This window comes from Alexandromys fortis, unplaced genomic scaffold (assembly GCF_014885135.2).
Source record: "Alexandromys fortis isolate MF-2015 unplaced genomic scaffold, M_Fortis_MF-2015_v1.1 scaffold_90, whole genome shotgun sequence".
NCBI lineage: Eukaryota > Metazoa > Chordata > Mammalia > Rodentia > Cricetidae > Alexandromys > Alexandromys fortis.
Window position 1 is genome coordinate 6,238,926 of NW_026067985.1, and position 14,344 is coordinate 6,253,269.

The 14,344-nt window shown below is 49.4% G+C and overlaps 2 protein-coding genes and 1 pseudogene across 2 annotated transcripts in view; 1 reads left to right on the forward strand and 2 right to left on the reverse strand.

Annotated features, from left to right (window-relative positions):
- Positions 1-2,835: 2,835 nt before the first annotated feature.
- On the reverse strand, positions 2,836-8,619 carry Oas1 (2'-5'-oligoadenylate synthetase 1). The gene is given in 8 exon segments (XM_050158928.1): positions 2,836-2,868; positions 3,009-3,035; positions 4,152-4,305; positions 4,926-4,985; positions 4,987-5,156; positions 6,096-6,362; positions 8,259-8,437; positions 8,568-8,619. Coding segments are annotated over 8 exon segments (942 nt in total).
- Positions 8,620-8,754: 135 nt separating this feature from the next.
- On the forward strand, positions 8,755-9,884 carry LOC126511647 (myeloid leukemia factor 2-like; annotated as a pseudogene).
- Positions 9,885-13,201: 3,317 nt separating this feature from the next.
- The window catches only part of Rph3a (rabphilin 3A), a 48,374-nt gene continuing 47,231 nt past the window's right edge, over positions 13,202-14,344 (reverse strand). Inside the window, exons 19-20 of the mRNA XM_050159058.1 lie at positions 14,005-14,101; positions 13,202-13,332 (exon numbers count right to left, since the gene is read on the reverse strand). Of these exons, the coding sequence (XP_050015015.1) occupies positions 13,202-13,332; positions 14,005-14,101 (228 nt within the window). The remainder of the gene's footprint in view (positions 13,333-14,004; positions 14,102-14,344) is intronic.

A 14,344-nucleotide genomic window follows, 5' to 3' on the forward strand; every position in this document is an offset into this window, starting at 1 on the left:
ATGCCCTTTTGACTTGCATTATATGTATTATGTATAATTATATATTTAATAATTGTATACATAGTTATGTGTAATTGATATATTATGTGTACATATTATATGCAGTGTGCATAATTATTATATGTTTAATCTAGATAAGTTTATTTTCACACATTCCTTTATGTTCCTAGCTAGTTGTCTCATTTTCCTCCTGTAGTGAGATATGTCTAAGTTTCAGGGCTGTTTGAAGGCCTTTGACTGTCTAGAAGCTATAATAGAATTCCAGACATCAAATGACCTGTCCTAGAATGGCTCAGGACAGTATGGGGACCTCAAAGACCCTCCCTATAGTCTCTATGATGGATCTCTACTTCACCTGAGTTACACCTGAGTTACCACCAAAATCCGTGAGTAAGATAGGGCTGAATTACCCAAAAAGAACTCAGATTCTATGACCTCTGTAAAGCTTGTGACTCTCCAATAAAAAGCTGCTGCCATCTATGAACTGGATAACCTCAGGCTGAAGTGTGAAATCTTACAGATCAAGTTTAGGATATTGTCAATTGTCCCCACACAGAGATGCTATAGAGTAGTCGGGGTTAGAAACTGACCGTGGGCTATTGGGATAGCTGCCCTTGACCCTATACTTTCCAGTATCCAGAGGGATGCTGCCATGGACAGGTGACCCAAGAGCCTGCAGGCATGAGAGGAAGCACAGTACTGAACTTACAACTTTTTTTTAAATTTGTATACATTTTTATTGTTTTATAAATAATACCATTCAAAATTTCCACTTCCTCCCCTCCTCCCATTTCCCTCCTGCTCCCCAACTCATCTTCCCCCAACCCCCTCCAGTCCTAAGGTACTGGGATTTGTCTCTACTGCATGTACTGGCTTTTTGGGATCCTAGTCTATTTTTTTTTTTGGCTGGCACAGAACCAAAATTTAATTGATATGAGCCCCATTTCTTCTTTTTTTATTTTTATTTATTTATTTATTTATTAAATATTTATGTCTCTTCCCCACCTCCGCCTCCCCTTTCCCTCCCCCTCCCCCAATCAAAGTCCCCCTCCCTCGTCAGCCCAAAGAGCAATCAGGGTTCCCTGCCCTGTGTGAAGTCCAAGGACCACCCACCTCCATCCAGGTCTAGTAAGGTGAGCATCCAAGCTGCCTAGGCTCCCACAAAGCCAATAGGTGCAGTAGGATCAAAAACCCACTGCCATTGTTCTTGAGGTCTCAGTAGTCCTCCCTGTCCGCTATGTTCAGCGAGACCAGTTTTAACCCAGGCTTTTTCAGACCCAGGCCAGCTGGCCTTGGTGAGTTCCAGATAGAGCATCCCCATTGTCTCAGTGTGTGTGGGTGCACCCCTCGCGGTCCTGAGTTCCTTGCTCGTGCTCTCTCTCCTTCTGCTCCTGATTTGGACCTTGAGATTTCAGCAGCATTGTTTGTAATAGCCAGAACCTGGAAACAACCTAGATGCCCTTCAATTGAAGAATGGATGAAGAAAGTATGGAATATATACATATTAGAGTACTACTCAGCAGTAAAAAAACAAGGACTTCTTGAAGTTTGCAGGCAAATGGATGGAAATAGAAAACACTATCCTGAGTGAGGTAAGCCAGACCCAAAAAGAGGAACATGGGATGTACTCACTCATATTTGGTTTCCAGCCATAAATAAAGGACATTGAGCCTATAATTCGGGTTCTTAGAGAAGCTAAATAAGAAGGAGAACCCAAAGAAAAACATATAGGCATCCTCCTGAATATTAACCTTCATCAGGCGATGAAAGAAGACAGAGACAGAGATCCTAGTCTATTTGGATGAACTTACAACTCTTCCAGCCGCTCTTTAAACGTTCTTAGTGGTTGATATGGGCCCTGAGCGCCCCCGTGTGGTCTCAGAGGGGCTGTGCATATACTAATCATCCCGGCCCAGTTCTCCAGAGCTTGCTGAGCATCACAGGTGCAAATCCAGTGACCCTGACAGAAATGAAAATATTCTCAAGAGAAGCTTGAGTTTTTCCATCTGAAAACAATAGACCCCAAAGAAATGGAAATTTCCCCAGGATCTTGCACCAGTGGAAGGAAAATGCACCAGCTGGAGAGGAAACTTCCACAGAATTCTCACAACTCCTCAGGCCACCTCATAGGAAAGACTGAAGCCACAGCTTGAGCAGGACTGCTTAAATGTGCATACTCTTGGCCCTCTATGGAAGCCTGCATCTCACTTCAGATGACTGGGTAGTCTCTGAAGCCCAATGTGGCCACACTAAAGAAATCTCCTTTCCCCACTATTAGTTTGGCTATTTCAGTTGGCTTATTGAAAATGGGCGGGCGGACCTGATAGTTTATGGAAACGGGTAAACAAACCTGGCTTGGGGCACAGGCTGAGTTCAGTATCACGAGTCTGTCCTGAAACTAGAAGCACACAGCTGACCTCAAAGGTCCCCCCCGCCCCGTACAAACTTGAGTCTGAGTCACCCTAGAAACACCCCTCTGCTAACACACACTCACACACTCACATGGCATTTGCTGTGGTTTATTGTTGTTGATTAGACTTTGGACAGAACCTCCTAACAGGTGCACAGACAGAATCAAGCTTGAATTCTCCCTCCCCTTCTGAATCTCTAGTCCCCCAGAGAACACTGCCAGAGGATAAGGCAGATGAAGCAGGCTGTTTGTGATGGGACAGGATGGAAGGGTGGGCAGGCAGGAGTCAGAAGCCTGGAATCTGACCCTAGAGTGGACACTCCTCCTCTTGGATCTTTGGCAGCATTCTGCCCTTTCTTGTCAAGGCCTGCAGCAGAGGAGCACATCCCCTGACTCCGGAGACTTCTGGGCAGGTGCTGCTATGCTCACTGAAGGAACGAACTCCTGTTCTCGTTCACCTGAGGATGAAGGGATGGGAGGACACATCAGGCTTACACTGCAGTCATCCCAGCACTGAGGCAGGAGGATAGCGATTGTAGGTCATCTATGACCACACAGCAGAAGTCTACAACAAAACAAACAAAGAAAAACAACTAACCTGTTGGGGTGGCACAGGAACTCGAGGCTGCAATAGAAAACACAATCATGTCAGGAGCCCGCATTCCTACTGGGAAGGGTATGCAAATGAGCTCTGAGGGTGGGCACCATGACTGGCCACCTGGAGCCCCTCAGAAAAAGGGACTGCACATCCCATGTTGGCAAGATGGCCATAGGGACATCTTTATGGCTCAGCCCATTGTGGTCCATGTAGTCCGACCTGAGATCCCCTCATTTAGTGACACATCTGCCAGTTGGGAGAGAGGGACTAGCCACCTGTCTGCTGCGGGACAGCACTAAAGACCACAGTCACAGCTGCCTCCATCACATGTCCCAGATAATCTCTCACATTTCCCCCTCCCTCCCGACCTTCTGAGGTTTGCTTCCAAGTCACTGCACCCATGCTAAGCTCCATCTTGATGTCATGCATGACCTTATCAGTCCCTAGCATCAGAAAGTCCCCTGCCTCACAAGAGAAAAGGTCCCTCTGCTTCTTTTTACCTGTGACACAGCTCCCCCGAGTCCCGTTGGCCACATGACAACGAGACAGGAAAGATGGGCTGCCTTATGGACCTGAGCACTGGCTTCAGAGTCCACAGGATTCCCTGGCCCACCTCTCCTTAGCTGAGCATCCCTGAGCCCGTGGCTTCAGCTCTGAGTCTCCTTGGCACATTCTCTGTGTGTATCAGTGTGTGGATGCACCTATGTGTTTGAGTGTGTCTGTGCTTATGTGAGTGTGTGAGTTTGTGTATGTGCATGTGTGTGTGAAAGTATGTTAGTGTTTTTATATGTGTGAGCTTATGAGTTTGCCAGAATGTGTGAGTGAATGTATGTATGTGAGTGTGTGTTTGTGTGTGCTCACTTGTGTAACAGACAGAGGTTAAGGTCAGAAGAAACTTGGATGAGTTGTCCTCTCCTTCTACCAAAGGGTTCTAGGGATCAAGCCCAGGACATCAGTGTGGACAGCACGTGGTTTACCCACTGTGCCATCTTGCCAACCTGTGAAATATCCGAATGGTGCTAAAATGGCTGTAAAAGAAGCCATGGTAGAAGTTGGAGAATTTCAGTCAAATATGACATCATTTGAGAATATTCTCCAAACAGATGAAGTGTGCAAGGGGACAGAATGATGACAAGGTCTCACCGACACAGCCCAGGAGCACCCTGAGGACATATCACAATTCTTAACACATGAGTAATTCAGCCAGGCCACAGCTTCTTCTGCCAACAGCCACCATCCCGCTGGGTTGGAACCAGCCACATTCCTTGTTGGGTCAGCCGAGTCCAGGATCACAGGGCTACAGAGCAACATTCAGAGAAGGAACTGACCAGCTGTCTGATACCCTAGGTACCACTGCACAGGGACAGGGGAGGAGCCCAGCAGAACACCCCTATTCGTCCTGAGTCCTTGCCCGACAGCGTAGAGCAAGCCTGGAGGTGCCCACGACCTGGAAAGCCTGGGCTCTAATCCTCTACTGGTTAGCAACTGTGTCCTGGGACAGGTTCCTCAGCCTCTATATCTGTAAGATGGACAGAGTTCAACCAGTTCGTCTCAAAGGATGAGGTATAAGGGCTGAACACAACACAGGATCAAGACATGTGACAAGTTTTGTTTGGAGTTCATTAGTCCAGCACCAGTCTTCTGAGTCCCACAACCCTGATGACTTCTAATACAGCTGGAACATCTCAGTTCCCGCTCCATGTACTCCCCTCCCTCTGCTGTCTGGGTCTGGACAGGGTCAAAGCCTTGTTCTGCAGACAGGAGAGCCCACCCCGGCCTCCAAGTGATGGTGGCCCTCATGTCAATAAGGAGACAGCCTGGCACAGTGACAGGACACGGAGCTCCGATCTCCCCATTTCCACTGCTACAGTCTGGGTTTTCATGCTGAGGAGCTGAGTCATGAAGGGATCGGCCTACCTGGCTCTTGTGAGCTGTCTTTGCAGGTATTTAGAGATGTCTTGATCTTGAAAGTCATAATATTGTCCAGTAGATTTGAAGCTCCCTGTGCTTGGTGACCAGTTCCAAGACTGTCTGGAAGCCCTGGGCTGTGTTGAACTCAGTGTCTCCACTCTCTTGTTCCCAGGCGTAGACTGTGAGCAGCTCCAGGGCATACTGTGGGGGCAGCGGCTTCCTCAGCTTCTCCTTACACTGAGAAGAGAAAGGCAGTGAGAAGAAAAGGGCTGACAGTTGTTGTGTGGGGATCACTTCTCTTGGGGTCAGTTCAGTTGCCACCTGATGTTGTCCTTACAGGTTTACTGACACACAGTCATACCTGTTCACGTAGATTAAGCCTATGGATGCTCCCATGCTATAGCCAAGGGCTGAGTGGTTGACACGCAGACCATGTGGTCCACAGAGACTGAGCATTTCCCAGCAGACACAGGAGGAATCGTGACAATGTGAGTGACAGCTAGGGACTGGGGGTGGGGTGGGATAGTAATGATGTTCACTATTGACGGCTCTATCACAGGCTCTGAAATTTTATAGGAATTCACAGTCGGGAGATAAATTTTTATAAGTGTTGGAATCTTTTAACTTTGAGACTTCTAAGGCTGTATTGTATAATTTGATATTAACGTGAGATCTTAGGGATAATTAAGGAAGGAAAGGTTATGGTTTAATAGTGGCTCTTTGTGTATCAACTTGAAAAGCAGTCGATTGTGCTGATTAGTTTTGGTCAACTAGACATCTAGTAGGAGGTAACCTTAATCAAAAAATGCCTCCCTCAGACTGAGTTAGGGTAGCCTGTGGGGATATGTTCCTGATTAGTGATTGGTGTAGATGGGTCATGCCTGGGCAGGTGACCCTTGACTGTGTATGAATGCAAGCTGTGTGAGCCATGGAGAGCAAGGCAGTGTGAGCAGAGTTCCCCCATGGGCTCTGTTTCAATTATTGACTTCTTCCCTCAGTGATGAACTGTGACTGGGATGTGTAACCAAATAAGACCTTTCCTTCCAAGTGGCGTTTTGTTATGTGATAAAAAAAAATCACGTCAACAGAAAGCAAACTAGAATACTCCTTCTTTTCCCTGGTTGTATTCACTCCCTGCAAAGATAGAGCTCACGGTAGCTGGACGAGATGCCATACCAGTTGGTATCAGTGTTTGATCAGGCAGATGAGACTCTTCAGCTTGGTCAGACGATGCTTCAGGAAGTTTCTCTGAAGTTCTGTGAAGCAGGTGGAGAACTCACCCTCCTTGCCCAGGAATGTGCACTTCCTGATGAGCCGTCTGTAGATCTCAGGGTCGGGCTTGCAGTAGATGCTGACATGGCCTGTAATGGAGGCTTCACTTAGATAACACCCCAGCCCTTCTCTGGGGTTCTTTGGTCTCTCTAAGGGGAACAAGCTCACTGGCTGTGGGGTTCAGGAAACAGGGCAGAGTTTTACCATAGCAAGCATCCATGTGTCTTCCCTCACCTCAGGACAGCATTCACTTGCAAAGATCCTGCCACCAACCTGTCCTAGTGCAGACCCTTCCTCACAGGTCTGGAGATGGTGGTGGCAGAAAATAGCACACTGTGGCCACACACAAGAGGGCTGCATGGTCATGTAATGATGGCCAGCCATGCTCTGGTGTCCAGTATCCTCTGCATGGGACTTGTCATGTGTGTACACTCCTGCTTGTGTCAGAGTTGACTGTGGAGCAGTGTGCTGTGTTTTCTATCGTGTATCTCATGCTTACAGAGTCTCTGCCCTATGTGTGTATGTATTGCGTGTGTGTGTTCATGAGACATTATACACCTATGTTTGGAAACAAGAGGGGATACTGGGTGTCTTCCTTTATACTTTATATCCTTCTCCCTTAGAGGCAGGGTCTCTCTGTGAATGTGGAGCTTGGCTGGCATCCACCAAGTCTTAGAGATTATCCCTATCTCTGTCCCCCATGTGTGGTACTCCCTAAGTTTGGGTAAGTGCAGCAACTGCCTTATCCACTGAGCCACCTTTCCAGCCACTGTGTGATTTTACTTAGTGCCTAACTTATTATCATGTAGTTTTGATTGACCAGGTCCTAAGAACAATAAGATATGGCGGTGTGTGTGTGTGTGTGTGTGTGAGAGAGAGAGAGAGAGAGAGAGAGAGAGAGAGAGAGAGAGAGAATGGATGGAAGGACTATGTGAGGAAGGCGGGGGTCTAAAGGAAGAGGAACAAGAGTGGGTCTTGAGGGAAGACAAAACGGCACATTTTCTCTCATGTGGAATCCAGACACGAAATCAGAGGGGGATTCTCTGGGGGAGGTCAGCGTGGTAGCAAAGGATGGTAGTGGGCCGAGGAGACTGTGAGAAATTAACACAGTGCTATGACTCTATTGTCCTGGTCCTCATCATTGGCATTGCTATTGGTGGAATATGTTCACATACATCACATACTTGGAAGAAAACCGCCTTGTGTAATATAAAATAACATAGAAGTCATAGCGCAACAGAAAAGGTTTAGTAAAATGACATTAACGTGTGAAACAAAGTATTTTAACAAGAAGGACTCCTGCTGAGAACCACGTGAGCACCAGCCACTGTGGAGTGGTCATTAGAAAATGTCATATCTAAGGGTGGAGAGGTGGCTCGGTAGTTAAAAGCACCTGCTGTTCTTACAGCTGTCCCCAGCTCAGAGACCAGCACCCGCACAGACCAGATCACAACCACCTGTTCAACTCCAGCTAACAGGATGTAACACCCGCTCTTTAACCCTGAGGGCACCGCACAAACACAGGCACAGTGTCCGTCCACAAAATTAAAAAATAAAAACAACTAAAAATAGAAAAGAAAAGAACTTTATTTCTGTAGCCTTCATAGTAAATTAGGTACTGATGAAGTCCGAGAGCCAGAACCAGGCTCAGTCAGGGTCCATCAGTTCAGTCACCCAGCATGTGGGGTCTTGGTCTGTCCCTGTCACATTTGACTTAGTCTTCAATTCCTGTGCCATTACAGGAGGAGAGAACCCTGGGCAAGGAGATGGTAATCCACTCATCCAAGGTCACTCAGCAGGGCAAATATTGGGTCCCTTGATCCACTACTCTCCAGAAAACTGCTTCCCTGAGCCTCGCCTCAGTTTCCCCGACTCTGAAACGGATGTGGCCTGGGAGGGTGAAACACAAACTGTAGCTGAGATTTCCTAACATGGACGTGGGACCTGCGGGCAGAACCCATTGCACAGCTGTGATTGGAAGTGAAGACACGGGATCAGGGCTCCAGTCTGGCTCCTGAGGGTCCTCTCCCACTCCTTCTGGGTCAGTTCAGGCTGAGGGGGACTCACCTTCACCACCTTGGAGACCCTTACAGGGTGGGTGGCGCCTTGGAAGCATCTCTCCTTCAGAAAAGTACACATGACATCGATGACGGCTCTGACATAATTACAGAAGCTGGTGTCGGGAAGAAGGTGGTCCTATATGAAACTGTCCTGGAAGAACTTAACCCTTGGTAGGAACAGACCAGCTTGGCAGGAAGTGGTCGGCCTTCCAATAAACGGCTCTTTTCTTTCAGGGACACAATACAGTATGTTAAAATTCCTCTTGAGGGGAGATTCAGCTCCACGGGCTGAGGGCTGGGGGCGGGGGTCAGGTACGGAGGTAGCAGCTGAGGCAGGAGGTGGTGCTGGAGGCGAGAAGCTCCCGCATGGACCAATCCTGTGTCCTAGGCCACAACCCTGCTCCCCCAGCCCCTCCCCCCCAATGAGAAGAGGCTGGCCAGATGGCGTAGGTGGCTGGGTGGAGGGGACCGACCATGTGGAGCCCCCTGGAGCTGAGATCAGGATGTTCAGCTTCATGAGGGACAAGAAGCCTGAAGATCCCATGTTCCTGATGGACCCCTTCGCAATTCACGTCAGCATATGCGCCACATGTTGTCAAGCGGCTTTGGATATAGCCCCTTTCTCAGCATCACGGATGGTAACACGCCAGCAACCAGATCTGCCAGCCACAGGACGCAGGCTGGGGCTGTCTCTCCCTTTGGGATGCTGGGAATGTCTGGTGGCTTCATGGACTTGTTTGGGATGTGAATGACATGATCGGGAACAGTAACACGTGGCCGCGGGAGGCAACTGCCAGGCCTTTTCTTCATCTACTGCCATCTATTCCAGCACTGGGGGTGGAGCCCTGAAAGTTTACCAGGAGACTTCTGAGATGCACTCTGCCCCAGGCGGGATCCAGGAGACAAGGAGGACCGTCTGGGAGTCTAGACAGTGGTCTAGAGCAGATGTCTATCAGCCATCACATTCAGGACAGGGCTCACATCCTCCAGCGCTCCCGAAATCACCACACAGGGGATCAGGAAGAACACCAGGACTACATCCATCAACCTGGGTGAAAGTGAGGCCTCAGCCTTTGATTGTAACATGAAGGCCTGCTTGTTAGGGTTTCTGTCCTCCCACCAGGTCCCACAGTCGGCAGGCCCCAAAGAAAATCACACAGAGATCTCCATAAGTTATAAAACTGATTGGCTCATTAGCTCAGGCTACTTATTAGCTCTTATAGCTTATATTAACCCATTATTCTTATCTATGTTGGCCACATGGCTTTCCGCTGGGCAGGTTACATCTTGCTTCTCAGTGGTCTGGGCTGGAATGGAGGAATGGGCTTCCTCCTTCCCAGAATTCTGTTCTCATCACCCTGCCTCTACTTCCTGTCTGGTTGACCTGCCTATGCTTCCTGCCTGGCCAATCAGTGTTTATTTAAAACATGATTGACAGAATACAGACAATTCTCCCACACCATTTGATGATGAATGGCAAAGGGAGACATCCCGATTCAGGCAGCAGTGTCCTCTGGGATTTCCATGGCATGAGGCATCTGCAGGTGGACGACGAGGGGGCCAGGGGCCTCCCCGCCTGGCTATCCAGTGACCTGAGGACTCCCCCTCCCGACAGTCCCTTTGCTATAACTGATGAAGGCCCCAGGCTCTCAGTCTCTTTTGTACAGGCTGAGAGGCTGAGAAATCATTCCGTGAAATAACCTTGTCCTTCCCAACTTCACCCCAATTTAATATTAAATTAACAGGCAAGCTGGCCCCCACCTCTCCCTGGGGGTCTCAGGGAGAACCTTTTACTGCCCCTTACCAACTTTTTCCATCTTTTCTCCCCTCACCATGATGACCCCATCTTGTATCCACTAACTAGTTTTCATTTTACTGCTCCATCTCCGAGCCGCCTCATCTTCCTTGAACCCCTGCCACGCATTGAAGGTTTTGGGGTGCAAGCTCTGGGTTTAGGGACCTTTGCCCACCTCTTCTTCAGAGCCCCACTGCAGATGCCATCGTCCTGTGAGGGCTGTGGAGGGAGCGGACTATTCCCAATTCTACGTCCCTTCTCCCACCCCACATCACAAAAAGACTCTTTTCTGTACCCTTCTCTGTCTTTACAAAAATAAATGATTTGTTAAACTTGTAAGTAGGTGTTTATAGAATAAAGGAGAATGGAAAAAATTTTTTTAATCCTCTTGAGGAACCAAGGGTGTCATACACACCTGCAACCAATCCAAGCATTCTAGAGGTGAAGGTGGGGGGTCAGGAGTTCAGAGCTAGCCTAGACTACATGGGAAGTTCAGGGCTGTCCTGGACTATATGAGACCCTGTCGAGAGAGGCGGGCAGATTTTTCTAGATGTATTTATCTGGCTTTAGGGACATTGAGAATGTGGAATATGGGTCTATCAGTGAAGGCTCCCTGTGCAATGGGAGGTGGTAGAACACACAGGTGGTACTGGACGGTCTGTGCAATAATCCTTAGTTGCTGCCCCTGTGTTGAGCACTGGGCTGGGAGTCTGGAGGCCCAGCTCCCTCCTATTCCTTGAGTCTTTGTTTTCTCAGCTGTTTGATAAATTAATGAATTGAACAGGCCCCCACTCGAGTCTTGTTTCGAGGTGGGGAGTTGTGTGTGTTGGGGGTTATATGTATGTATACATGTTTATATGTCTGTACATGTGTGTAACTGGTGGTCAGAGGTCGACAATAGTGTCTTTCTTTATTGCACTCTACTTATTTTTTGAGGCAAGGTCTCTCGGTGAACCTGGAGCTCATTGATCACCAGGGCTTCTCTCCTCCTCCCTCCCCAGTGCTCAGACTATAATCCCACACCACCACGCCCAGCTTTACTCTGTGTGTGTGTGCGTGCGTGTGTGTGTGATATGGGCGGAGCATTGTACCATGACATGCATGTGCAGCTCAGGGGAACACTATGTGGAGTCTGTTCTCTCTTTACACTTTCGTGTTGTTCCGGGGATTGAAATCAGGTCTCCAGGCTCATGCAACAGGAACCTTTATCCACTGGCCCACAATTGAATCTTCACATAGGTTCTGGGGATCTGAACTCTGGTCCTCATGTTGCCAGGCAGGCTCTTTACTGACTGAACCATCTTCCCAGATCCTGGGATCTCAGTATACTTGGTTCCATGGTTGTTGGTACTTCTCCAAAGATGGGAGTGTGGGGACGAAGGTATGCCCTCTGTTTGGTGGGCTCCCACAACCTGGCTTCTAAGAAGATGGTGGACTGGGTTTCTTGAGCCAATCTGCCTGTACTCAGGATGAAATCAATCAAATAGCACAGCATCTCTGCTGAGTTCCTTCACTGCACCCCGATAAATTTCTTGTGATCCCCAAGCCAATACATATCCTGGTAGGAAGGCAGAAGAAACTTCTAGAAACCACCAAGGAAGAGAAGCAGGACAGCCACTTTCTTGGATATTCCTACTTTATTTTTGGCTACATCAGTGCAAAGTAAAGGCAGTGGGCATCGTGCATGCGCCCAGGGGCGCGTGTTCTACCTAGAGGGGGTGTGGGGGGAGGGTCAGGGGCATCAGGGCGCTTCGAGCAGGCTGCATTCCGAGTCCAGAGCCAGAACCAGCATCAGGCTTGGGCGACACAGCCAGCATGCTTTCTCCTAAGGGCGACCATGACAGGGAAGTGGGCAGAGCATGGGGACTGCGGGGACTAAACAGAGTCATTTCAGGGTAACACAAGAGTCCCTCAGGAACAGCACAAGTCACTGGGTGGGTAGGGGAATCCCAAGAAGACATTGGAAGAAATAAGCAAGACTGAGTTGGGAATGAGAGTTTTTAGTCTTAGTCTGACGGCCTCAGTGGGGTGTGGTAGGGCTTTGGACGCCGATGGGGAAAGACTATCAAAGTGGGAAAAACTAGACTTTCTTCTGGTGCGTGGATGATGGCCTGACTCCACATTCCTCTTGATTTGTGACAGACCAAGAGGGTTCTGTCCCGATTAGAGTTCTTGTTATTTGATCGCCCCCAGGAACCTTGGGGAAGAGAGACAGAGAACAGCAGGGCTCTGGGTGGGAGAGGGGGGCAATGCGTCTGTTCGTTGCTGAAGAGTAGAAAAAGGGGTGAAATGTGTAGCCTGGGAGGTCACCTCAGATCCAGAGCTCTGTGCCACCTGTGCCCATTTGGGGGGCCAGGGATGAGAAAGAGATCCTGGAACTCAAGGTGTCTATAGTGCTGGAGGAGGCTGCCATGCACCCAGGCTGTGCCCGCTGCAGCCCCCAGGCCGAGGACAGCCAGGCATGCCAATGGAAAATGTGACTTCGGGGTTGTAGAGCCAGGTTTATTCAGCTTGTGAGGTTGCTGACAACGCTGGCAATGGACACAGGGAGGAGAGGGGAGGCTCTGCCTCGCATCCCGCACTGTGGAGGGGAGAGGAGAAGAGAGGCAGTAGGGCAGGAGGGTGGGTGAGGGGCATTGGTAGGCTGGAAGGTGAGCAGGGAGGAAGGAGGTGCAAGGAGAGAGAGCAGGGGAGGTTAGGAAGGTTAGGTTAGCTTCTTAGGAAGCAGCTGGGCATCTTCCTGGAAGAGGGGTACAGACCCTCTGTGTATTCTGTATGTCTATTTCCTGGTATGTTTAAAAGTCGGGGTGGGTCTGTTTGTTCTTGGGGTGTCTTGAGGGGGGGTCAGAGGCAGTCTCGATGCACAATTTCTGTCCCTGTGCTGGTCCCTACAGTCTGTGGGTCTGCCAATGCCCAAAGTGACATGTAGACAGGACACAGGGAATGACCTTGTATGGGTTCAAGGTCAGATCTCCCCACTCCCACCACCCTACCCTAGGGACCAGAGAGGGCTCACATACAGACCCTGCAGCTCAGGGAGCAGGTCTTTGGCAGCAATATGAAGTGGGAGAGACATCAAAGACTCAAGGGTAACAAGGAAGGCTCTGAGAGGGGAGAGCAACTAGAGTGGAGAAGGGGCACTGGGGCACTAGGTCCTAATCACTTGACACGTGGTTCTCGTTCTGCAGTTGGTGCCAACGTTCAATCTTCTTGTCCTTGTTCTTCAGACATTCATACCAATGTTTCAAGCGCTCACCCTTGGCTGAGATCCCCAGCTGGCAGCCTCCTGGGGATGAGCAGAGAAGGAAGGGGGGGGCAGGTCAGTGGAGAGGGACTGTGGCCACTCATGTCCCTTGACTCAAGAGTATAATTGTGAGAAAGATGGCCACCAAGCAGTGACATCCCCCAGCCTTGCCCACCCCTAAGAAGAAGTCTGTTACTATGTAACTCTCTGAACCTCAAGAACCTGCTATGGCTCTTTACTGCAGCACCAAGCCCCTGCGAATCTTTGCCCAGCTTCTACTTTATTTTTCTGCATGGTCTCCACACACTGGGCAGTCACTGTCGCTCCCCAAATGGTCGCTTTCACCCTGATCCCTGCCTGGAATCTCTCCCTGTGCCACACTTGGGATTGTCTATCCTTGGCATTTAAAAGGGCTGGTGAGGTTAAAGCTTTCATTGGGAACTTGCATAGAGATTGGGGGTAGGACTCTCTTGCTTCCTGCAGAGGGCACTCTCTGCTCTCCTGGGGTTTAGTTATTCTGCCATGGTGTGCACCTTTTCATGTAAAGGCACATCCAGGTGGGATCAAAGTCAGGACCCTGAGTCCCAGGCTAGCTCTAGCCTACAGAACTGCTGGCAGATGGGGTGGTGTGATCATGGTCTCCCCCATCCCTGTAAGACATCCTCTCTGTGGAAAGCCAGATGAGGGGGCTATCCGCAGAACCGGGGTACTCACCGATGTAATCATTAGATTTGCCGATGTCATAGTCCCATACTGAGATATCCAGGGACTTTTTGGCCAGGTCGCTGTGTTTGATGTCATAAAAAAATTCCTGTGAACAGGATAGCGAGGGCTAAGCAACAATCCCCAGAGCCTCCAACACAGGCAGCTAGGGAAGGAGACTGAGGAGTCCCTGGAGCAAGGCATTCTGGGAGCAAAGAATTCTTCCTACTGTCATCTCTTTCCAACAAGCACTCCTTAGGACAATAGATCCTGGAGACTCTGGCAGCTGGGACTGTTTGGTACTGGGACAGTCACTGGCCAAGAATGGTGAACTCGGCCCTTCTGGAGGCTT